Below are 25,689 nucleotides of genomic sequence, written 5' to 3' on the forward strand. Positions count from 1 at the left end.
ACCCAATAACCCATGGGGAAATAATCGGGTACATAAGTATACTGTTTGCTTTATTCTTGACTTGTTACGGATCATGAGTGAACTATTTCTGTTCAAATCGTTCACATTCTTGTATGAGTCTTTAACAGTCTCAACTAAAAGTCAAAACTATGTAGTGAAGTAGTACTAATGCACATGTGATATAGGATTTATGTGCTCTGATGATACTTATTTAATTTAAATATTATTAATTAACCAGCAAATTACAAAAAATAAAGGATAAAGGTCACATTCTAACCTAAATAAATCTACCACCTTACGCTAGGTGTTTCGTTTGTCCCCTTTTTATTGTTGCCTTTTGAATTTCACCTCATTTCCTCCGTGGTGTAGTGGTCAAGACGCACCTGGTAAGCGGAAGGGCGTGGGTTCAGCCGAGATATGGAATTTCATCCTCAGCGTTGTTTGAGACTTTGATCACAATATGACAATATTCACAATAATAGTAGTAGCCTACTGCTGGGGTAAAGAGACTATTTAGTTCTATTCCAGCAGTATAAATAAGCACCATTACTAATTATAGGTATTATTATTTCACAGAGATTTCTAAAAACTAACCTTCCTCTTATTTTTCTGTTCTCAGGTGAAACCTCGCTGGACCAATCCACAGCCGCCTCATGGTGGGCATCGGCCAGTCTTAAGCCGGCCTTTCCGGATGTGGCCGGAGATCCGTTCTTTGCCGCGCCGGACCCGTTAGCTCCGGCCCCGCAGATCAGCGAAACCCTCAATCCGTCGTTCGGCAGTAGCAGTAATCCTAGTGAGTGTCTGAAATTACCTTCATTATCCCTCTTTTTTGGAGGTTTGATAGAGGGAACTGTAACTGCTAAGGTCTTATCGCTCCGAAATCGAAAAGAGAAGAAATACAGGATAGGAGAAAGCCAGGCGTTCCTAGAACGAACATTACCCGTCAGGATAGCGCTTACAGGCCAGACGCACTACCAACCAAGCTAACTAGGCTGACCTAATATTATCCCTCTTTAAAGCTTTGATAACACCTTTACCATCTCAGGGTACGGACATAGTGGTCTTACAATCCATCACTGGAAAATAGAAAAAAAGCAGCCTCCGTGGCCGAGTGGGTATCACACTAGGATTGGACGCTGAAGGTACTGGATTCGATTCCTGGTGGCGTCGATTTTTTTTCAACTCTATGCTTGGTGTTCGGGTTACACTCTGCCTTGTGAGGACAATTGAGTAGCTACTTCAGTCGTGTAGCAATTAGTGACGGCATTCATTACCCGTGTAAAAAGATAATTGAATTGTGGAAATGGAAATGGATTGCAAAGGAAGTACTTAGTAATCCACTAAAATTGTGAAAAAGCTTTACTTTACCACAAAGAACAAAATTAATAATGATTTGATAAATATTATAAATGAACTCCCCATCCGTGGCACAAGCTCTGCTTATACGGATGGGTATACCATTTATATGAAAAATGTATGTTCTGAGTTTTTTGTCAATCAAATATAAATGGAACTTGTTAATAATTTGATTTAATACAATCTAATCGAACCTCGCTTTTCTCTCCTCCACAGCTTATCCAGACTTGGGCTACACGTCGCTAGATTTCGACACCCGTGGTCTCGACGTCCTGAGAGGCAACGCTGAACTGTCGTCGCCTGAAGAGTGTGCCCGAGCTTGCCGCGAGGGGGAGCCACCTAAGCTGTGCTACTATCATTTCACCCTTGAGCTGTACACCGTGCTAGGAGCGTAAGTATCTGAACTATTCTGTAGGTACGCACCCCTTGTTTCTAATTTCTAGAGTAGAGCGCAAGTATCTGAACACACCCCTCGTTTGGAATTTCTAGAGTAGGGATGGATTTCACCAATATATTTTCAGCCCGCAGAAGGTTTGTTAAGCTAATTGAACAGTCTGCAAGTGTCTGAATGCTCCCCTTATTTAGGTGTAGTTTAGAATAGAATATACCTACAACTTATCTGAACACACCTCTTTTTTCTGATTTCTAGACTAGAATTTGCCCCATAGTGCCCATACCTACTAGAAAACTTTTAAAGGGCTGAACGGTTTTTTGTATAATTTCTACAGACTTATGAGTGAAAGTAAGTTGAATATAATGGAAACAAAGATAAATTCTGAACACACCCCTCGTTTGGAATTTCTAGAGTAGGGATGAATTTCACCAATATATTTTCAGCCCGCAGAAGGTTTATTAAGCTAATTGTACAGTCTGCTAGTGTCTGAATGCTCCCCTTATTTAGGTGTAGTTTAGAATAGAATATACAACTTATCTGAACACATAGTGTCTGAATGCTCCCCTTATTTAGGTGTAGTTTAGAATAGAATATACAACTTATCTGAACACACCTCTTTTTTCTAATTTCTAGACTAGAATTTGCCCCATACTAGAAAACTTTTATACGGGAAGGGCTGAACGGTTTGTTGTATAATTTTCTACAGACTTATGAGTGAAAGTAAGTTGAATATAATGGAAACAAAGATAAAGTAATCAGGGAAATGCGAGCAAACACGAAAGAAATTAAAAAGTACATAAATTAAGTTATTACAGTACATTACGTACCTAGATACGAAAGTACCTATACAACTAGATATAAGATACAACTAGGTAGATATAATAATACAACAGTACATACAGGTCCAACCAGACACAGTGTTCCAATACCTAGACATAACAGTGCTCCAATCTCCATCTAATGACCAATCATAATAAAATTACTAGAGGAACTAATTAGACAGCTTCAGAATAAGTACAACAGATTACCTATATAACTAGATATAAGATACAACTAGGTAGATTTGAATTGAATTGATTTATTTATTTGGTGCTTATATAATAATAGATATAATAATACAACAGTACAATATACAGGTCCAACCAGACACAGTGTTCCAATACCTAGACACAACAGTACTCCAATCTCCATCTAATGACCAATCATAATAAAATTACTAGAGGAACTAATTAGACAGCTTCAGAATAAGTACAACAGATATTGGATCATTTGGATCAAACCATAGGTACTCAACATGTGGTACGTGTACCACTGGCACGCGGAGTCAGTCCCCAGTCTTTTGTAAAGATGCGTCAAGTGAGCTACCCAGCTACATTCCCTCAAATATCTCCATATATCTCATTCTGGCAGTACAAAACAAGCTTTATCTATAACATACATAATTAATCGTAGATACTTACCTATATTATTTCTATTGTATTCTTTTATCTTACATTCGTTCTGAAACATGGTCACTGTGTGGACGCTTAGACATCGATCGACGGCCGTCGACCATGTGTGGACAGTTTGGACAGTGTGGACACAGCTTTAAAGTGAATCAGCATTCTTTCTCCAGTGGCCTCTTCGAAAAGAGATTATTAATAACAGTCTAATCAAGACGATAGAATGGTCTTATTGTTTGATTGACCGATCTAGAATTCTAGATCTTTGATTCGAGAGAATTATATAGATTATATACCTATTTATATAGTCTTAATTATATCATAGCCCGTATAGCTACCTGTAGGATTAAAAGATTATATACCTACCTAATATAAGATTATATAGCATTATCTATTTAATATAAGATTATATAAGTCAATTACTGTAATGACGATCGCGAATCGTGGCGGTATCAGACAATCGGGAATCAAGAAGGTTACCAGAAGTCGAAGAACTTTGCCGGTGGTATGACCTCTTGCGTTCTAGGAACTATTTACGAATTCTGGGGTTCTGAGAACTACCTTGAAGACAATTAAAGAATCTTGGATTCTTGAGACCCACTTGCTACTATTCCGTTCTAGGAACTATCTTGAGGACAATCAGAGAATCTTGGATTCTTTAGAGTTCAGACCGACTCGTGACTTTTGGTTTTCCGGGACCCACTAGACTTTTGATAAGTAAAAATTCTTTGGTTTTATGCTTTTGAAACTTTTGGGAGGCGAATTTCCAAATTCTGTTTCTTCTTTTTTCTCTTAATCCTCCTCCTTTTCCTTTTCTTTTTTCCCTCCTCCTCCTCTTTATTTTTCTTCATCTTCCTTTGAGGATTCTTCTTTTACCCTTGGGGATTGTTCTTCTTCTATATTTGGGTATTATTCTAGGAATCCTTCTAATAAGATACTTCGTCTTCTACTTCCTCCTCCTCCTCCTCCTCCTCCTTCTAGAGACTACTTCTTCTTTAGAGATTCTTCTAACAAGAGCCTTTCTGTTTTCAGTGCTTGTCAGCTGTGTACGCCCAACGCCACCAACACCGTGTGGCCTCCTCTTTATTTTTCTTCATCTTCCTTTGAGGATTCTTCTTTAACCCTTGGGGATTATATTTGGGTATTATTCTAGGAATCCTTCTAATAAGATACTTCGTCCTCTACTTCCTCCTCTTTTTCTCCTCCTCCTTCTTCTTTAGAGATTCTTCTAACAAGAGCCTTTCTGTTTTCAGTGCTTGTCAGCTGTGTACGCCCAACGCCACAAACACCGTGTGGAGTCACTGTCAGTGTGTCTTGGCTGATGGCGTAGAACGAGGTATCCTCGCCGTGAACAGAATGTTGCCCGGGCCCAGTATACAGGTAAGTCTGGCTGCTCCTTCTGTTAAGAATCTCGTACCTCTTTTAAGAGAAGTATGCAATCCTCCTAAGGTTATGGAGCTGAAGAGAAGCCTTAAGGGAAGTATCACTGCTACTTTTTTAGATCTTTTGTGGCACAGCAGAAGATCAGCAGTATACAGTTAAGAATCCGCAAATTGAGCTGACTAAAATCTTTGGTTGGAATACGTTATATTTTTGTATGTATTCTATGAATGGGGGTACATCCCAACAAAAATAGACAGGACATTTTATTTTATTAAAGTTAAAATAGGAAAGTCAAAAACAAAACTGAGCTTGGAGAACAAGTTGCCAAAATGGACTTTGTCCTTCTTCGCGACTAGATAGGGCTGATGTACAAGCCCTATTCCCTCCTCAGGACCACAGGAATACGAGCGCAAGCTACCGATATAGCTTGCAGCTCGCGGACAGTCGCACAATTGGATTTGAGAGCAACTCTTATGGGAATCAAAAATTTACGTCGCTCTTTTATTCGGTTTTTAATCGTACCTCCGAAATTTTGGGTCTCTTCAAAATCATAACTAATAACACAGTAAAACAAAACTGACTTTGGAGAACAAGTTAATTGCCAAAATGGACTTTGTCCTTCTTCGCGACTAGATAGGGCTGATGTACAAAGCCCTATTCCCTCCTCAGGGCCACAGGAATACGAGCGCGAGCTATCGGTAGCTTGCAGCTCGCCGAGAGTCGCACAATTTGATTTGAGAGCAACTCTTATGGGAATCAAAAATTTACGTCGCTCTTTTATTCGGTTTTCAATCGTACCTCCGAAATTTTGGGTCTCTTCAAAATCACAACACAGTTCACTCACTTTCCCCTTCTCCCCATCAGGTGTGTGAGGGAGATCGCGTGGTAGTCGACGTCCGAAACTCCATGGACGGTCTGGAGAACACCATCCATTGGCACGGTATCCACCAGAGAGGCACCCAGTATTCTGACGGAGTACCGTTCGTCACCCAATGTCCAATCACGCAGGGCAACACGTTCAGATACCAGTTCACCGCCAACGCCGGAACCCACTTCTGGCACGCCCACACAGGTAAGCCACTCCCATAGAAGCCACCTAGATGTATCGGTAATTATTCAGAAGCCACGGCAATGAAAAAGAAAGTTCCTTTTTGTGCTGTACCTAACCCTATAATAACACTAGTCACTGCTCGAATTACGAAAGCTCCTTTTTGTGTTTAACCTAACCCTATAATAACACTGGTCAATGCTCATTTGTGACAGCTCCGTCTGAACAAGTACCGAGAGGTCTTTAGATAAGGGGTCACTTTGGAAAGCAGACTGCGAGGGTAAACATCTAAGTTAGCTTGTATTCTATTCTATTCTATTCAGAAGGTTCTCCCTTATGGCTGGATTACACGAGGCAAGTAGCTTGGCTGCCTACTGGTCCAAGTAGTCCAGTCATAATGGAGGATGGTCGTAATTTTCCAAGATTTTATTCTCACCATATTAAGTAAGGTATCTTTGGTTAGGATTTGCATATTGGGCTAGATCAGACTAAGCAGGTTCTCTAAGATCTTTGAGATCAAATTGAAAAGATCTCTTCAGATACAGGTCAGGTTGAGAAGAAGATTCGTTATGATATCTCTGGGGTCAGATCAAGAAGATTCTCTAGGATTCTGAGGATTCATGTTTCTGGGGTCAGATTGCAAAGATATCTGCAAAGATATCTTCAGATTCGCAATCATTATCTGGGATAACTGTCGCGACATCGCTATTCAATGATGGCATTCCTGTTTGGAAGTTCTGCCCATTATGTCTATTATAGTTTGGTTTGGCCTGAATGTGACTGTATCCGTCATTGCCATCACATATAGGATAGTTATCCAAATACAGGGTGTCCCATGTCCGAGAAGTAGACCATTTCTAGGATGGGTTCTGACTACGGTTACTTGATCCACTATCCTGATTGACCCAAAATGAACCCTGTACCTTCGAACCTGCCTCGGTGGCGTTATGGTTAGAAGAGAACACAGCAGATAATGTAGATATAAATATTAAATAATGTGCTTTTACCCCTATAAACATAAATCACATAGGTGCTTAGTTAGTGACAAAGGCGACAACAAACGGCTAGAACAACAAACTAGGTAGGTATACAATAGTTGAGCACGTTGCGTTTTGTAAAGGGGTTAACTTTTACTTTTATTATCAAACTATCAGCAATGTGGAAATCGAAACTTTAGCTAAAATTATGGGGCAGTTTTGTCTGAATTCCTGGTATCTACTTAGGTATGCAATGTGCAATAATAGAAACATTGGATACAAAAGATCTTCTAAAAGGGCTAAAAGACGAATAGTCCAGGAAAATTAGACTTTGACTTGGGAAAAATTAGTGAAAAAAGGTTCCTCTTCACCAAAAGCTTCGGTATGTGACCCTGAATCAAAGAATTCCTCTCCCTCCGTCACTGCCTCTCGTCCATCAATCGTGTGTGTTTTGCGTGTATGTTTGGATCTAAACACACACAGACCTCTATCTAGTTACGCTCTGATTCTCAACCAAACGAAATCTATGATATAATCGCTCTAAAAGAAGTCCTTACTGAAGATAATGCCACTAAGTGACCTACCGCTGCGATCGGGCAATAGGGAGGTCTCCCTATTCAATATTTAGGTACAGGGTCTGTCTAAGTCTAAGAGGTTTAAACTTTCAAAAAGGAATTCTTAAAAGTCTTAAGCTGTGTCCACACATACACACATAGTTGACGCCGTCGATCAACGAGATGAAGAGGTGAATCTGTGTTGTTGAGGCAGTGTACGGTTTCAGTCAACATCGTCTGTTTGGACACACTTTTAAAACCCAATTTGAAGGTTCTGGAGATACGAGTAACAATACTCTCTTGAGTTGAATGTAACCACTAAGCGAGATTAACGCCGAAGGTGTTTTCTGGAAGCTAACGGTTAGAGCTCTATTATTGTGATCAAATTCTGCAATAAATGAGGATAGGATTGAACGTGAGTCCTCTTGATTAACAAAGAAAGCGCGCTAACCATAACGCCACCGAGGCAGGTTCGAAGGATGTATGTTGTTGAGGTAGTGTACGGTTTCAGTCAACGTCGTCTGTTTGGACACACTTTCAAAACCCAATTTGAAGGTTCTGGAAACCCAAGTAGGAATAATCTCTCAAGTTGAATGTAACCACTAAGCGAGATTAACGCCGAAGGTGTTTTCTGGAAGCTAACTGTTAGAGCTCTATTATTGTGATCAAATTCTCCAATAAATGAGGATAGGATTGAACGTGAGTCCTCTTGATTAACAAAGAAAGCGCGCTAACCATAACGCCACCGAGGCAGGTTCGAAGGTACAGGGTTCATTTTGGGTCAATCAGGATAGTGGATCAAGTAACCGTAGTCAGAATCCATCCTAGAAATGGTCTACTTCTCGGACATGGGACACCCTATATTTGGATAACTATCCTATATGTGATGACAATGACGGATACAGTCACATTCAGGCCAAACCAAACTATAATAGACATAATGGGCAGAACTTCCAAACAGGAATGCCATCATTGAATAGCTTAAGGACTAAATGAAAGGCTCAAGCCACGCTCCTCCAACGATTTTTCTCATCTAAAAATACCAAGCAAAGCTCTCTCTATCCGCCACTACTCAGACAAAATCCATCACGTTTCATTTCATACGCAGGCCTGCTTCTCCAGCGCACGCCGGCCAATTATCGCATTATTTAGGTAATTAAATGGAATAATTGCCCAAACATATTTAGAATATCTCGAAATCTTCTCAACTAATTGACGGGATTTATTCAACAACGAGGTCCAGTAAAACTTTTTGCTCGCCGTACCGTGACAACGTAGAGGTTCTAAGTCTTCGACTTCTATATCTTCTACATATTTAGAATATCTCGAAATCTTCTCTACTAATTGACGGGCCTTATTCAACAACGAGGTCCAGTAAAACTTTTTGCTCGCCGTACCGTGACAACGTAGAGGTTCTAAGTCTTCGACTTCTATATCTTCTAGTTCCAGTTCTTCTAGGATCGTGATTATCGTGGTCAGGTAGATTTGGAGTAGTGGCGTGGTCATTCTTTTTCGTCTGGTTAACCTCTTTTCCAAAGATGTCTTTTTTTATAGGTACTGATATATGAGGTTTGATGGGCGAAAATATAATTGATAAGGTCTTATCGTCCCGAAATCAAAGAGAGAATTAGGACAGGATAGGTGAAAGCCAGCCGTTCCGAGAGCGAACCTTATCCGCCCTGTACAGGAGACGGATTCGCGATAGGTATATCGTGATTGAAAAGGAAGTCTTGGGGTGAAGTTGTTATTGAATTGATATTAAATATTTATTGTCACTAAACAACAGGAAAGCTTTGAGAAATTGGGGAATTTTCATCGTCATGATTTCGCCAAACTCTTACATCTAGTTGATTGTAGTGGTGTGGTCTTTCTTTTTCGTCTGGACAACCTAATTTCCAAAGATGTCTTTTTTATAAGAGGTTTGAGAGGGAAGGAACTGTAACAGCTAAGGTCTTATCGTCCCAAAATCGAAGAGAGAAGGAGGACAGGATAGGTGAAAGCCAGCCGTTCCGAGAACGAACCTTATCCGCCCTGTACAGGAGACGGATTCGCGATATATCGTGATTGAAAAGGAACTCTTGGGGTGAAGTTGTTATTGAATTGATATTAAGGATTTATTGTCACTAAACAACAGGAAAGCTTTGAGAAATTGGGGAATTTTCATCGTCATGATTTCGCCAAACTCTTACATCTAGTTGATCATACATCCTGGATTATATACATAGATCCTGGTGATATGTTGAATCTTTTGCTGGCAAGGTTCCGCCTTAACCTTTCAACCCTAGCATACCAACTGGTTATATTGATGTCAGGTTAGGCTAGGTTTTACCAGTATCCTGTAATGCAGTCAATTTCCGTACCAACTTCCAGTTTCTGTTGGTCGATATCTAGTTCCAGCATAGTTTAGTGAATTCAGTCAATTTCCAGCTAAAGTAAAATGGACGCGGCACACAAGGGATCAAGAAGAGACCGCTTTAACATGTGGTACTTTTACCACTGGCACGCGGAGTCAGTCCTCAGTAAAGATGCGTCAAGAGTGAGTGAGTTACTCAACTACTCTTTAGTGGACTACTCAGTCAATGAGTCAGCTCTTAACTCGTGGACTACTCAGTTCATGAGGATTTTTATGATATAGGCGCACGGCAGTGTGCCAGGCCAAGTTTCGGCCTCAACTGGATCATACATAGATCCTGGTGATATGTTGAATCCTTTGCTGGCAAGGTTCCACCTTAACCTTTCAACCCTAGCATACCAACTGGTTATATTGATGTCAGGTTAGGCTAGGTTTTACCAGTATCCTGTAATGCAGTCAATTTCCGTACCAACTTCCAGTTTCTGTTGGTCGATATCTAGTTCCAGCATAGTTTAGTGAATTCAGTTAATTTCCAGACCAACTTCCAGTTGGACGCTTTCGTAATGGGTTCTAATTATCTAGGCTAATTTATTCCTCACATAAGTCCTCTTATCTGGTTTATGTGGTATCAGGCATATATTGGATTAACTGGCATATGTGGCTTGGCATCAGGCATATAACTGGATTTAATCCGTTAGGGTGTGTACGTAGGTGTGTGAGTGTCTGGCAGTGGTTGTTGTTTGGATAATCTTGTCAACTTAATTTCCATACCAACTTCCAGTTGGACGCTTTCGTAATGGGTTCTAATTATCTAGGCTAATTTATTCCTCACATATGTAAGTCCTCTTATCTGGTATCAGGTATATATTGGATTAACTGGCATATGTGGCTTGGCATCGGGCATATAACTGGATTTAATCCGTTAGGGTGTGTACGTAGGTGTGTGAGTGTCTGGCAGTGGTTGTTGTTTGGATAATCTTGTCAACTGGTGATCATTGTGGGGGATTTACAACTTCCATGTTTTCTGAGGGGCAAGTTTGAAACAGCTTTGGCTTAGAGATGAGACTGATGAGTTTGATTATGGTAATTATAATGGGTACCACCTATCTTTCTAGTATTCTATGGTCTGGGAGCAAGTTTGCTGGGTGGCGTAATGATAATCTGGTTTAATATGTATATTGGTTAGCGGTAGATTCTTATATCTACCACTTAGCGGTAGATAAGCCATCTTTCGGGGCTCTTTGCCAATACACCTAGGCCTCTGAGTGGGCTTTTTGCTTTTTGTGTCTAACTGAGCACAGAGATCCGGGGCTGATTAGTGGTAGTATGCTTTGTGGTGTTTTTTTATCACTTCCACGATCCGAGAGTAACTTTGGCTGGGTGGCTTACTGATGCCCTGATATAATATACATGTACGTTTTGTAGTGATCTAGTAATACTAGTTCTGTGATAGTGATGGTTCTGTTTTCGAACTGTTTATAATGTGTTCAGCTGTTCAGTACCTAGGATATCTACAGGATGGTTCAAACGTAGGTGTTAAAGGCCAAAGGAGATTTGAATTAACGTAATAGAAAGAATAAAAGGGGCCCTTGCTTAAACAGAAATGGTGAGAAAGCATCGATGCGTTGTCAAAGGCTTTCCTTCTTGCCATTTTGAATATTTTTTAATGTTTTGTGTTAACAAAACTTTACAAATTTCAAAGTTAATTTTGGCAACGCTGTATTCCGTGCTTCATTGAGCACAACTAGATCAAACCTTGTAACTTGAACATTCCCTCAAATATCTCCATATATCTCATTCTGGCAGTACAAAACAAGCTATATCTAACATACATAATTAATCGTAGATACTTACCTATATTATTTCTATTGTATTCTTTTATCTTACATTCGTTCTGAAACATGGTCACTCATATTATGTTCGGTGTATTCTTTTACCAACTGTGAAAAGTACAAGTTACTGGTGTTCTTCTTGTCAAGATGAATCTTCACAAAGTCACGTCAGAATCTATCAGTATGTATTCTTTTATCTCACATTCGTTCTCTTCACAACACATGTTCGAAAAGATACTCTGGTCGTCTTCCCCAGTATTTCCTTTCGAAACCGTCCAAGGACGGAAAGGAAGCCACCTGGATAGATCGGTAATTATTCAGAAGCCACGGCAATGAAAAAGAAAGTTCCTTTTTGTGCTGTACCTAACCCTATAATAACACTAGTCACTGCTCGAATTATGAAAGCTCCTCTTTGTGTTTAACCTATAACACTGGTCACTGCTCAAATTGTGAAAGCTCCTTTTTGTGTTTAACCTAACCCTACAATAACACTGGTCAATGCTCATTTGTGGCAGCTCCTTTCTGTAGCAATTTTCCATTGACGTCTGAACAAGTACCGAGAGGTCTTTAGATAAGGGGTCACTTTGGAAAGCAGACTGCGAGGGTAAACGTGTAAGTTAGCTTGTATTCTATTCTATTCTATTCTATTCTATTCAGAAGGTTCTCCCTTATGGCTGAATTACACAAGGCAAGTAGTTTCAGTAGCTTGGCTGCCTACTGGTCCAAGTAGTCCAGTCATAATGGAGGATGGTCGTAATTTTCCAAGATTTTATTCTCACCATATTAAGCGAAAGCTCCTTTTTGTGTTTAACCTAACCCTATAATAACACTGGTCAATGCTCATTTGTGACAGCTCCGTCTGAACAAGTACCGAGAGGTCTTTAGATAAGGGGTCACTTTGGAAAGCAGACTGCGAGGGTAAACATCTAAGTTAGCTTGTATTCTATTCTATTCTATTCAGAAGGTTCTCCCTTATGGCTGGATTACACGAGGCAAGTAGCTTGGCTGCCTACTGGTCCAAGTAGTCCAGTCATAATGGAGGATGGTCGTAATTTTCCAAGATTTTATTCTCACCATATTAAGTAAGGTATCTTTGGTTAGGATTTGCATATTGGGCTAGATCAGACTAAGCAGGTTCTCTAAGATCTTTGAGATCAAATTGAAAAGATTTCTTCAGATGGCCTTTGGACTTCATTCGCAGAAGATTTGTGAAGGCATAAATTAGAGTCTGAGACTTCATCAAATAAATATTAGGTTTACACGCAAAGGTTCTTCATTTTACTTCTTTTCTGAGAACAAGTTTGGTCTCTTCTCTCTTGAAGGGGATTTACTCTTCCCCGTCGTTCGGCAGTAGCAGTAATCCTAGTGAGTGTCTGAAATTACCTTCATTATCCCTCTTTTTTTGGAGTTTTGATAGAGGGAACTGTAACTGCTAAGGTCTTATCGCTCCGAAATCGAAGAGAGAAGAAAGACAGGATAGGAGAAAGCCAGCCGTTCCTAGAACGAACATTATCCGTTAAGGATAGCGCTTACAAGCCAGACGCACTACCAACCAAGCTAACTAGGCTGACCTAATATTATCCCTCTTTAAAGCTTTGGTGACACCTTTACCATCTTAGGGTACGGACATAGTGGTCTTACAATCCATCACTGGAAAATAGAAAAAAAGCAAAGCAACCTCCGTGGCCGAGTGGGTATTATCACACTAGGCTTGCACGCTATGCTTGGTGTTCGGGTTACACTCTGCCTCGTGAGGACAATTGAGTAGCTACTTCAGTCGTGTAGCAATTAGTGACGGCATTCATTACCCGTGTAAAAAGATTATTGAATTGTGGAAATGGAAATGGATTGCAAAGGAAGTACTTAGTAATCCACTAAAATTGTGAAAAAGCTTTACTTTACCACAAAGAAAGGTTTGGGAGTTCGCGATCTTACCGGAGGGTTAGAAAGGGGTTTGGGGGTTTGCGATCTGTCAGAATCGATTTTTAGCCCGTCCTTCCTTTATTATTACGATAGTAATAAAAAAAAAGGTATAAGGGACGGGCTATTGTATTCGCTTCGGTGTCGTCTGTCTGTGTGTCTGTCGGTCTGTCCCCATAGAAGGACTTATCCAAATCTGGTCGACCATATCAAATTAAAGGTCTTTTTACCAGGAACACGAAAGTGGTGGTGCAAATTTTGTTCAGAAATCCAGATTGACCTCGATCGATGGTCGGTTGACGGCAGTCGACTATGTGTGAACACACCTTAAGGACTAAATTAAAGGCTCACGCCACGCTCCTCCAACGATTTTTCTCATCTAAAAATAACCAGCAAAGTTCTCTCCATCCGCCACTAGTCAGACAAAATCCATCACGTTTCATTTCATACGCAGGCCTGCTTCTCCAGCGCACGCCGGCCAATTATCGCATTATTTAGGTAATTAATTCTTCAGATACAGGTCAGGTTAAAAAGAAGATTCGTTAGGATATCTCTGGGGTCAGATCAAAGAGATTCTCTAGGATTCAGGATTACAATTATGGATTTCTGGGGTCAGATTGCAAAGATATCTTCAGATTCGCAATCATTATCTGGGATAACTGTCGCGACATCGCTATTCAATGATGGCATTCCTGTTTGGAAGTTCTGCCCATTATGTCTATTATAGTTTGGTTTGGCCTGAATGTGACTGTATCCGTCATTGTCATCACATATAGGATAGTTATCCAAATATAGGGTGTCCCATGTCCGAGAAGTAGACCATTTCTAGGATGGATTCTGACTACGGTTACTTGATCCACTATCCTGATTGACCCAAAATGAACCCTGTACCTTCGAACCTGCCTCGGTGGCGTTATGGTTAGCGCGCTTTCTTTGTTAATCAAGAGGACTCACGTTCAATCCTATCCTCATTTATTGCAGAATTTGATCACAATAATAGAGCTCTAACCGTTAGCTTCCAGAAAACACCTTCGGCGTTAATCTCGCTTAGTGGTTACATTCAACTCAAGAGAGTATTGTTACTCGTATCTCCAGAACCTTCAAATTGGGTTTTAAAAGTGTGTCCAAACAGACGATGTTGACTGAAACCGTACACTGCCTCAACAACACAGATTCACCTCTTCATCTCGTTGATCGACGGCGTCAACTATGTGTGTATGTGTGGACACAGCTTAAGACTTTTAAGAATTCCTTTTTGAAAGTTTAAACCTCTTAGACAGACCCTGTACCTAGATATTGAATAGGGAGACCTCCCTATTGCCCGATCGCAGCGGTAGGTCACTTAGTGGCATTATCTTCAGTAAGGACTTCTTTTAGAGCGATTATATCATAGATTTCATTTGGTTGAGAATCAGAGCGTAACTAGATAGAGGTCTGTGTGTGTTTAGATCCAAACATACACGCAAAACACACACGATTGACGGACGAGAGGCAGTGACGGAGGGAGAGGAATGGGTTTGGGGGATTGCGATTTGTAAAAAATCGATTTCTGTTGAAATATTTTTGTATGTTGGGAACTTGGCGAGAAGGTCATTTTCTCAAGTGTAACCTACAACACAGGCCTCAGTACAGGGCTTTGTGTCACTACTTACGTGAGAATAAATTTAATTAGTAATTCGTGTATATTGATAGACTTGACCAATCGGCTTGAGATGTCGGACCATGTGACTCTGACGTAACCCACGTTTATAGTTAATATACGTAAGAGATTAGTGAGGGTTGTAAAGGTGTGTCCACACACCCACACAGAGTCGACGGCCGTCGATCGATGATCAATCGACGGCCGACGACTCTGGATATTGATAGACTTGACCAATCGGCTTGAGATGTCGGACCATGTGACTCTGACGTAACCCACGTTTATAGTTGATCTATGTAAGAGATTAGTGAGGGTTGTAAAGGTGTGGACACAGCTTAAGGACTAAATGAAAGGCTCAAGCCACGCTCCTCCAACGATTTTTCTCATCTAAAAATAACCAGCAAAGTTCTCTCCATCCGCCACTACTCAGACAAAATCCATCACGTTTCATTTCATACGCAGGCCTGCTTCTCCAGCGCACGCCGGCCAATTATCGCATTATTTAGGTAATTAAATAGAATAATTGCCCAAACATATTTAGAATATCTCGAAATCTTCTCTACTAATTGACGGGCCTTATTCAACAACGAGGTCCCGTAAAACTTTTGCTCGCCGTACCGTAACAACGTAGAGGTTCTAAGTCTTCGACTTCTATATCTTCTAGTTCCAGTTCTTCTAGGATCGTGATTATCGTGGTCAGGTAGATTTGGTGTAGTGGTGTGGTCTTTCTTTTTCGTCTGGACAACCTAATTTCCAAAGATGTCTTTTTTATAAGAGGTTTGAGAGGGAATTCAACAGGACTGCGTGCTAGCAAAGTGTAGGACACTAGTGTAGGAATATACATTATACAAGTTGGTGGTTGGTGTTGCATTTAATTCACAGGAAAAAATCTGTTAAGTTGGTAAAGTTCTCAACTCTTCGAATGCTAAATCGGGTTGCGTGCAGAATTTGTTGAGAAAAAGTTGGCAACTTCTTGATGTGACTTTGTTTATTTATCCGGATGATTCACCTTCATTTTACTCCTCTCTTGAGAACAACTTTGCTCTCTTCTCTACTCTCTGAGAAGAATTTTACTATCTTCTTTCATGAAGTTTGGCCTTTGGACTTCATTCGCAGAAGATTTGTGAAGGCATAAATTAGAGTCTGAGACTTCATCAAATAAATATTATTAGGTTTACACGCAAAGGTTCTTCATTTTACTTCTTTTCTGAGAACAAGTTTGGTCTCTTCTCTCTTGAAGGGGATTTACTCTTCCTGGGCAGAAGACTATAGTGAGTACTCGTAAATCAGTATTTCTGACGCTTGAAATAAATATTAGCTGTCTATAGCTTTGTACACGCGAAGCCTTTGCTGTCTTGAAGTGGGACTTTGCATTTCATTGGCAGAAGATTTGTGAAAACATAAATCGGTTTCAAGACCAACTTCCAGTTGGACGCTTTCGTAATGGGTTCTAATTATCTAGGCTATTTATTCCTCACATAAGTCCTCTTATCTGGTTTATCTGGTATCAGGCATATATTTGGATTAACTGGCATATGTGGCTTGGCATCGGGCATATAACTGGATTTAATCCGTTAGGGTGTGTACGTAGGTGTGTGAGTGTCTGGCAGTGGTTGTTGTTTGGATAATCTTGTCAACTGGTGATCATTGTGGGGGATTTACAACTTCCATGTTTTCTGAGGGGCAAGTTTGAAACAGCTTTGGCTTAGAGATGAGACTGATGAGTTTGATTATGGTAATTATAATGGGTACCACCTATCTTTCTAGTATTCTATGGTCTGGGAGCAAGTTTGCTGGGTGGCGTAATGATAATCTGGTTTAATATGTATATTGGTTAGCGGTAGATTCTTATATCTACCACTTAGCGGTAGATAAGCCATCTTTCGGGGCTCTTTGCCAATACACCTAGGCCTCTGAGTGGGCTTTTTGCTTTTTGTGTCTAACTGAGCACAGAGATCCGGGGCTGATTAGTGGTAGTATGCTTTATGGTGTTTTTTTTATCACATCCACGTTCCGAGAGCAACTTTGGCTGGGTGGCTTACTGATGCCCTGATATAATATACATGTACGTTTTGTAGTGATCTAGTAATACTAGTTCTGTGATAGTGATGAGCTGGTTTAATATGTATATTGGTTAGTGGTAGTACGATTATGTTTACAGTTGGTGGGTGTGTTGTGAGTTCATCTTCATTAGAGTATTTATTGGCACTGAGAGTAACACTTGGAGTAACACCTAAACTGGTCATACAGGATGTAGAGCCAAATCCTTTCCTACAAGAGAGTCTTCTTCTGTGTCGATGAGTTTTGAGTCATTCTGAATTGGCAGAATTGGTACACGTTTTGAATATTCGGCATTGTTGTTTTTCTTACATATTTTCCTGGGCTTTCTCATACGTGCCTTTCTAGCTTTCTAATACTTCTTTCCCTTCTTCTGTGTCGATGAATTTGTTTCGAGTTATCCTTATTATTATGTAAAGGCGGTCTCTTCTTGATCCCTTCTGTGCCGCGTCCATTTTTGTTTAGAACTATTGCACTGGGAATAAATAATCCTTGAATGGTAGCAGTTTGCATATGCGGAATTTTTGTCGGGTTTCCATATTTTCTTGGACCATGTTTTTCTACTTCTTTGTCCTCTTCTATGTCGGTGATTTCATCTTCAGTTATCCTGATTTGTTTGGAATATATGGATCTCATCTTCTTGTGGGACTTTCTTGTGTGTTTTAGATTGATTTTTGATTCTTTTATGTTGTCCACCATTTTTCGTCCTTTTTGTCTTCTTTCTCTCCTCTTTTTTCTCTTCTTCTTTGTCTTTGTCTTCGTCTTCTCTTGCCTTTCTTTCCACATTCTTTCCAGAACTTTTTTCCATCCTTCTACCTTTTTCTATTAGATCATCTCTACACTCTATTTATCGAAGCGTTTCACTTGTATATTCTACTTAGATGAGTCACGATAACGAACATATATTCAATAAAAATATTCTATCAAACAATATATTATCTAATAGTTTCATGTTTGAATAAAACGCTAATAATGTAATCTTCGTATAAATATTCAACAGGACTGCGTGCTAGCAAAGTGTAGGACACTAGTGTAGGAATATACATTATACAAGTTGGTGGTTGGTGTTGCATTTAATTCACAGGAAAAAATCTGTTAAGTTGGTAAAGTTCTCAACTCTTCGAATGCTAAATCGGGTTGCGTGCAGAATTTGTTGAGAAAAAGTTGGCAACTTCTTGATGTGACTTTGTTTATTTATCCGGATGATTCACCTTCATTTTACTCCTCTCTTGAGAACAACTTTGCTCTCTTCTCTACTCTCTGAGAAGAATTTTACTATCTTCTTTCATGAAGTTTGGCCTTTGGACTTCATTCGCAGAAGATTTGTGAAGGCATAAATTAGAGTCTGAGACTTCATCAAATAAATATTATTAGGTTTACACGCAAAGGTTCTTCATTTTACTTCTTTTCTGAGAACAAGTTTGGTCTCTTCTCTCTTGAAGGGGATTTACTCTTCCTGGGCAGAAGACTATAGTGAGTACTCGTAAATCAGTATTTCTGACGCTTGAAATAAATATTAGCTGTCTATAGCTTTGTACACGCGAAGCCTTTGCTGTCTTGAAGTGGGACTTTGCATTTCATTGGCAGAAGATTTGTGAAAACATAAATCGGTTTGAGACTTGAAGAAATTAATATTAGGTGTACACGCAAAGGTATATTTATTTTAAAGGTATATTTAAGGTATACACGCAAAGGTGTACCTATTTTAACTATGTTCTTCTGGCAAAAAGAGATTATGGGTAATTTGGGTACCCATTTCGAGGACGTTCCTCTGACAAAAGGACATTGATGACTGAGGACAAGCCAAACTTGCTTTCCTAGACAGGAACAAATAAATATAAATATCTTTAAAAATACTCCAAGAATTTTCTGATTCAGTGATTTTTAAATTCAGACCCTCTAAAAGCTCACCTCCTTCTCCCGTTTTTCCCCACGTCTGCAGATCATCAAGTCCATTTCTGCAGTAGGTATTTGATTTAGTGATGTTTAACTTTGGGCTCTCTAATTTTAAAACTCACTCCATTCTCCCGTTTTCGCCCCCCCAGGTCTTCAGAAGATGGACGGCATCTACGGCAGCATCATCGTCCGTCAGGCGCCCTCCCAGGATCCGAACTCCCATCTGTACGACTACGATTTGACCACCCACGTCATGCTGCTGTCGGATTGGATGCATGAGGATGCTATGGAGAGATTCCCGGGCCGTCTGGCTGCCAACACTGGCCAGGACCCGGACACGCTGCTGATCAATGGAAAAGGACAGTTCACTGTAAGTATCAAATTGAGAAAAGGCTTCATTAATTCCCACAGAGAGTTTTCACTTAATCCAGAGCCTTGACAATGTGTTAACTCTCAGTGATAAGGTCGGCCATAAATGTAGTTCAGATGTAGAAAATGCGCTATGTCCGATTGCGCGAATGTGCCTGGCGGAATTGGAGTATATTTTCGAAATGGTGGAATCGGTATACATCGGAATTTTCGGGGTTTGGCTCATTCGAATACTGCTCTTCCGTTTGCCCTTCAGAAAAGATGACTTTATTCATGCCTGGAGTCTGTTTGAAACAGTGGAATCGGTTTGGAATTTTTAGATCGGATGTTTCCCAAATTAACAATTCAGGTCGGGCTTCAACTTTGGTTGTATCTTCTAATATTTCCCTCCAATTACTGACTTTCTAAGAACAAGCTGATTAGGTATAGGTAGGTACCTACCTACTCCTTATCGTCAATTGCAGAATTGCATTGATAAACTGTTATTTTTCTATTCAATTTTCTACAAAAGTGAGTAATGGTACCTCCAGCAACAATCATGAGCTGAGTGAGCTTAAATTAAGGGTGATTTTGTAAAAAAAAAAAAAAAAAAAAAAAACTCTTGGCTCAAAATCAGTTGTCCCCTACAACATCAGTTGTGTGCCGCGTTCATTTTTATTTAGGACTATTGCACTGCTTCTCCACAGCTAAAGACTTTCTGTATTAAACTCTAAACTTTTTCGCCCATATTTCAGGACCCAATGACCGGCTACAGCACCAACACCCCTCTGGAGACTTTCACCATCACCCCAGGCCGTCGTTACAGATTCCGCGTTATCAACTCCCTCGCCTCTGTGTGCCCAGCTCAACTAACCATCCAGGGACATCCACTCATCACCATATCTGCTGATGGAGAGCCCGTCCACCCCGTGGTGGTTAACACGATCATTTCCTTCTCCGGTAAGTGGACAGGGCTTAGGTGTGTTAAAAGGATAGGACTTCTAGTAAATGAAGGGGTTAAGATAACTGGGATAGGACTTCTTGTAGATGAATAGTTGAATAGAATAGAATATACCCTGTTTATAGGTACTGCCGAAATGAGACGTAAAGAGTCCCTTTACCCCAGCAGTCAAAACAAGGTCTCGTTTATTTTGTGGGGGTTTTCATGTTCCCAAAAATGTTGTGGTTGACTGAGGGGGGGGGGGGCAACGGAAGGCCAATCAAAGGACTTGGTCCGCAACTAGAAGAGGGGGGGGGGGACAACGGAAGCCCAATCGAGTGACTTGGTCCGCAACTAGTCGACGGCTGTCGATCGATCTATGCTGTCGAGGCAACTTTCATCGAAACCATCGAGCCGTTTTGCTACGAAAATCATGTTTTTAACGCGCAGAAGGAACTTTTTACCATCTACTAAATATTATTCTACCCTTCCCCAGGTGAACGTTACGATTTCGTCATCAATGCGGATCAGCCAGTGGGAGCTTACTGGATTCAACTGAGAGGTCGGTATGGGCCGCTCCCCGGACCGCAACATCAAGAAGATCAGTTTGAAGCACGCCCTGGACTTGGACAGACGCGGTCTTCTGGACCGCCACTTCAATTTGCCGCCCTCCAAGGACACCATTGCCGTCCCGCATAACGGCTACGTTGTGTTCCGATTCCGCGCCGACAATCCAGGTAAGGCCGTTTCTCGACCCTAAACTTGGCGGAGATTTTTTTCATCTTGGCAGAGATCAATTCTTCATGTGAGTCTGGAGTAATTTGTGTGAACATCACGAGGTTCTATTTTGTACAGAATTTTTCGTCAGAAAGTTCATTAGAGATTTCTTTTTGTTACATCCAAAAATTACGGACGTGGTTCGTCTGCAGACGCCATTGAAGTGTGAAAAGCGTCGCAATTTGAATGTATCCAAATGGATACAATACCAAGATAAGGGTTTTAAACTTTTCACAAGTCAGCCTAGTTAGCTTGGCCGGTTTCGTAGATTCGCTAAACCCATCCTTTGGGTCATTTGCCCTTAAACCTAAGCCTCGGAGTGAGCTTTTTGTGTATGGAGTTAAGCTGCTCGGAGGTTTTACTTTAGAGACAATTACCATGAAAGAATGATGTACGTAAGGGAAGTGATTTTAGGAAGAAATAAAATGAAGCCGGTTAAAAGTGGATCTAGCCAGTCTAGTTAGCTTGGACGGTAGCTCACCTTGTAAGCGCTAAATCGCCTGCCTGTGGCGGACTTTCTAAATAGATAAGGTTGGTTTTCTCCTATCTTGTCCTTCGCGTCTTCGGACGATAAGACATCAGTAGTTATTGCTCCCTCTATCAATTGGAACATCATTTTCGTGATTTTCAAGATGAATATTTCCTTCACTGATTATTCGTATTCTTATTAACCCTTTCATTTCTCCCTTCAGGATACTGGCTGTTCCATTGTCACTTCTTGTTCCACATCGTCATCGGAATGAACCTGGTCCTGCATGTCGGTACAGCCGCCGATTTGCCGCCACTACCCGAGAACTTCCCGCGGTGCGGCGACTTTTTGCCGCCCGTCAGTTTACACTGAGCGCCGCCCGCGCTAGGAGGTTAAACAGACGGCGGGTTTCACCAACGACTTAAATAGGAGATTTTACTATTGGGAGATTTTTTTGAGTCAAAGGAGTCATTGAAACAAATGAAAAATGCATTAATTAATGAGTTAAAGGTGTTCGCAAATGATTCAAAAATTCATTCAAACGATTCTATTTCGAAAGAAATTATTCAAATGATAATTCACAAACACATTTGTCCTGTCTAAATCTAGAATTTATTATCTTTTTATTGACTACTTTTTGAGTTAAACAATCTGCTATTAGCGAATCTCCAATTGAGTCATTGGTAAAACCCGCCAAATCTCTCCCCAATCGACAAGTGGGAAAGTGGTGCGAGGGAACCTCCTTGATGTAATCCACGATTATCAACCAAGTTTAATCTCTCTCGAATTTGAAATCTGTGTGTACAGCCAATTGAAAGTTTCGTTTTGAGTCAAGAGAGTAGAGTCTGAACAATTAATTCTAAAAAATACAGGAAATTAATTCAGTGATTTTGTTACAAATTGAATTTACCAATGTTTTAGAAATTGTGAAATCTAGCAATAAAGTAAATTGAGTGTTTGAATTTGAGTAAATTTAAATCTAAACTTGAAAATTGAATTTGGAATGTTTGATTGATAAATCCTAGAACTACCTAAAAAGGGCAAGTCGAAAGACTCGGTAACTTTGTGAAGGTCCATTGACCAAGGCCAGAACTGCATGTTCATAAGGTCGACATTCCCATGAACGCGATTGTGGAAGTCGTACTTGTTGATGAAGGTAAGATTGAGTTTGAAGGAGGCGATTTTTTACTTTGTGGCGCGCCAGCACCTTTGAGCGTCTTTGAGCAGCCTATGACGTTTTGTTTTTTGCTCTCAGTTTATTTGGAAAAGGAATGACTGATTTAAAATATCTGCTCTGGCCTACAACTTTTTCTTAATGATAATTTGACAATAGACTTCTTAAGGGCAAGGAAACCACTAAGTGAGGTTACCGCTGGAGGCGTTCTCTACTCCGTAATTCCGAACCCTTAGATCTCCATTATTATGTGGCCAAATTCTAAACTGACTAAGAATCAAATTCCATGAATCGGTTTGCCCTCCTGTTTACCGGGTGAGAAAAGAGATCCAAAGGTGTGTCCACACTGTCCACACATAGTTGACGAGGCGAATTTATGTTGTCGAGGCAGTGTACGATTTCATTCAAAATGTCGATCGACGGACTATGGACACACCTTTAGACAGAGGACTGGTTCAGTCCTAATCAATCCGTCCAACAGATCTGCTTGACCACTTCACCACCTAGTCATATTGTAACATTAATATACCTTTTTAATATTATTTTCCAACATTATTTTGGCCTTTGGACTTCATTCGCAGAAGATTTGTGAAGGCATAAATTAGAGTCTGAGACTTCATCAAATAAATATTATTAGGTTTACACGCAAAGGTTCTTCATTTTACTTCTTTTCTGAGAACAAGTTTGGTCTCTTCTCTCTTGAAGGGGATTTACTCTTCCTGGGCAGAAGACTATAGTGAGTACTCGTAAATCAGTATTTCTGACGCTTGAAATAAATATTAGCTGTCTATAGCTTTGTACACGCGAAGCCTTTGCTGTCTTGAAGTGGGACTTTGCATTTCATTGGCAGAAGATTTGTGAAAACATAAATCGGTTTATGAGACTTGAAGAAATGAATATTAGGTGTACCAATCGTCTCAAGGTACCCATTTGGACTACATTTCTAAAGGTCGTTTGTCTGGTAAGTTGCCCGCAAAGGTCATGAGAGGATACCTATTTTAATTATGTTCCTCTGGCAAAAAGAGATTATGGGTAATATGGGTACCCATTTCGAGGACGTTCCTCTGACAAAAGGACATTGATGACTGAGGACAAGCCAAACTTGCTTTCCTAGACAGGAACAAATAAATATAAATATCTTTAAAAATACTCCAAGAATTTTCTGATTCAGTGATTTTTAAATTCAGACCCTCTAAAAGCTCACCTCCTTCTCCCGTTTTTCCCCACGTCTGCAGATCATCAAGTCCATTTCTGCAGTAGGTATTTGATTTAGTGATGTTTAACTTTGGGCTCTCTAATTTTAAAACTCACTCCATTCTCCCGTTTTCGCCCCCCCAGGTCTTCAGAATTTGATTTAGTGATGTTTAACTTTGGGCTCTCTAATTTTAAAACTCACTCCATTCTCCCGTTTTCGCCCCCCCAGGTCTTCAGAAGATGGACGGTATCTACGGCAGCATCATCGTCCGTCAGGCGCCCTCCCAGGATCCGAACTCCCACCTGTACGACTACGATTTGACCACCCACGTCATGCTGCTGTCGGATTGGATGCATGAGGATGCTATGGAGAGATTCCCGGGCCGTCTGGGTTTTGAGTTATTCCGAATTGGCAGAATCGGTACACGTTTTGAATATTCGGCATTGTTGTTTTTCTTCCATATTTTCCTAGGCTTTCATATACGTGCCTTTCTAGCTTTCTAATACTTCTTTCCCTTCTTCTGTGTCCATGAATTTGTTTCGAGTTATCCTTATTATTATGTAAAGGCGGTCTCTTCTTGATCCTTTCTGTGCCGCGTCCATTTTTGTTTAGAACTATTGCACTGGGAATAATTAATAATCCTTGAATGGTAGCAGTTTGCATATGTGGAATTTTTGTCGGATTTCCATATTTTCTTGGACCATGTCTTTCTACTTCTTTGTCCTCTTCTATGTCAGTGATTTCATCTTCAGTTATCCTGATTTGTTTGGAATATATGGATCTCATCTTCTTGTGGGACTTTCTTGTGTGTGTTTAGATTGATTTTTGATTCTTTTATGTTGTCCACCATTTTTCGTCCTTTTTGTCTTCTTTCTCTCCTCTTTTTTCTCTTCTTCTTTGTCTTTGTCTTCGTCTTCTCTTGCCTTTCTTTCCACATTCTTTCCAGAACTTTTATCCATCCTTCTACCTTTTTCTATTAGATCATCTCTACACTCTATTTATCGAAGCGTTTCACTTGTATATTCTACTTAGATGAGTCACGATAACGAACATATATTCAATAAAAATATTCTATCAAACAATATATTATCTAATAGTTTCATGTTTGAATAAAACGCTAATAATGTAATCTTCGTATAAATATTCAACAGGATATATATCCAATTAATATTCTATCAAACAATATATTATCTAATAGTTTCATGTTTGAATAAAACGCTAATAATGTAATCTTCGTATAAATATTCAACAGGACTGCGTGCTAGCAAAGTGTAGGACACTAGTGTAGGAATATACATTATACAAGTTGGTGGTTGGTGTTGCATTTAATTCACAGGAAAAAATCTGTTAAGTTGGTAAAGTTCTCAACTCTTCGAATGCTAAATCGGGTTGCGTGCAGAATTTGTTGAGAAAAAGTTGGCAACTTCTTGATGTGACTTTGTTTATTTATCCGGATGATTCACCTTCATTTTACTCCTCTCTTGAGAACAACTTTGCTCTCTTCTCTACTCTCTGAGAAGAATTTTACTATCTTCTTTCATGAAGTTTGGCCTTTGGACTTCATTCGCAGAAGATTTGTGAAGGCATAAATTAGAGTCTGAGACTTCATCAAATAAATATTATTAGGTTTACACGCAAAGGTTCTTCATTTTACTTCTTTTCTGAGAACAAGTTTGGTCTCTTCTCTCTTGAAGGGGATTTACTCTTCCTGGGCAGAAGACTATAGTGAGTACTCGTAAATCAGTATTTCTGACGCTTGAAATAAATATTAGCTGTCTATAGCTTTGTACACGCGAAGCCTTTGCTGTCTTGAAGTGGGACTTTGCATTTCATTGGCAGAAGATTTGTGAAAACATAAATCGGTTTGAGACTTGAAGAAATTAATATTAGGTGTACACGCAAAGGTATATTTATTTTAAAGGTATATTTAAGGT

The 25,689-nt window shown here is 40.0% G+C and overlaps 1 protein-coding gene across 1 annotated transcript in view; it reads left to right on the plus strand.

The window, feature by feature from the left end:
* Positions 1-623: 623 nt before the first annotated feature.
* LOC103512743 (laccase) overlaps positions 624-25,689 on the plus strand; it is a 31,641-nt gene continuing 6,575 nt past the window's right edge. Inside the window, exons 1-7 of the mRNA XM_008477523.3 lie at positions 624-793; positions 1,573-1,747; positions 4,446-4,572; positions 5,440-5,647; positions 19,002-19,222; positions 19,956-20,160; positions 20,637-20,702. Coding sequence (XP_008475745.2) covers positions 4,549-4,572; positions 5,440-5,647; positions 19,002-19,222; positions 19,956-20,160; positions 20,637-20,702 — 724 coding nt within the window. The 5' untranslated portion in view covers positions 624-793; positions 1,573-1,747; positions 4,446-4,548. The remainder of the gene's footprint in view (positions 794-1,572; positions 1,748-4,445; positions 4,573-5,439; positions 5,648-19,001; positions 19,223-19,955; positions 20,161-20,636; positions 20,703-25,689) is intronic.

The sequence above is a fragment of the Diaphorina citri genome, unplaced genomic scaffold, assembly GCF_000475195.1.
Source record: "Diaphorina citri unplaced genomic scaffold, Diaci psyllid genome assembly version 1.1 scaffold879, whole genome shotgun sequence".
Taxonomy (NCBI): domain Eukaryota; kingdom Metazoa; phylum Arthropoda; class Insecta; order Hemiptera; family Psyllidae; genus Diaphorina; species Diaphorina citri.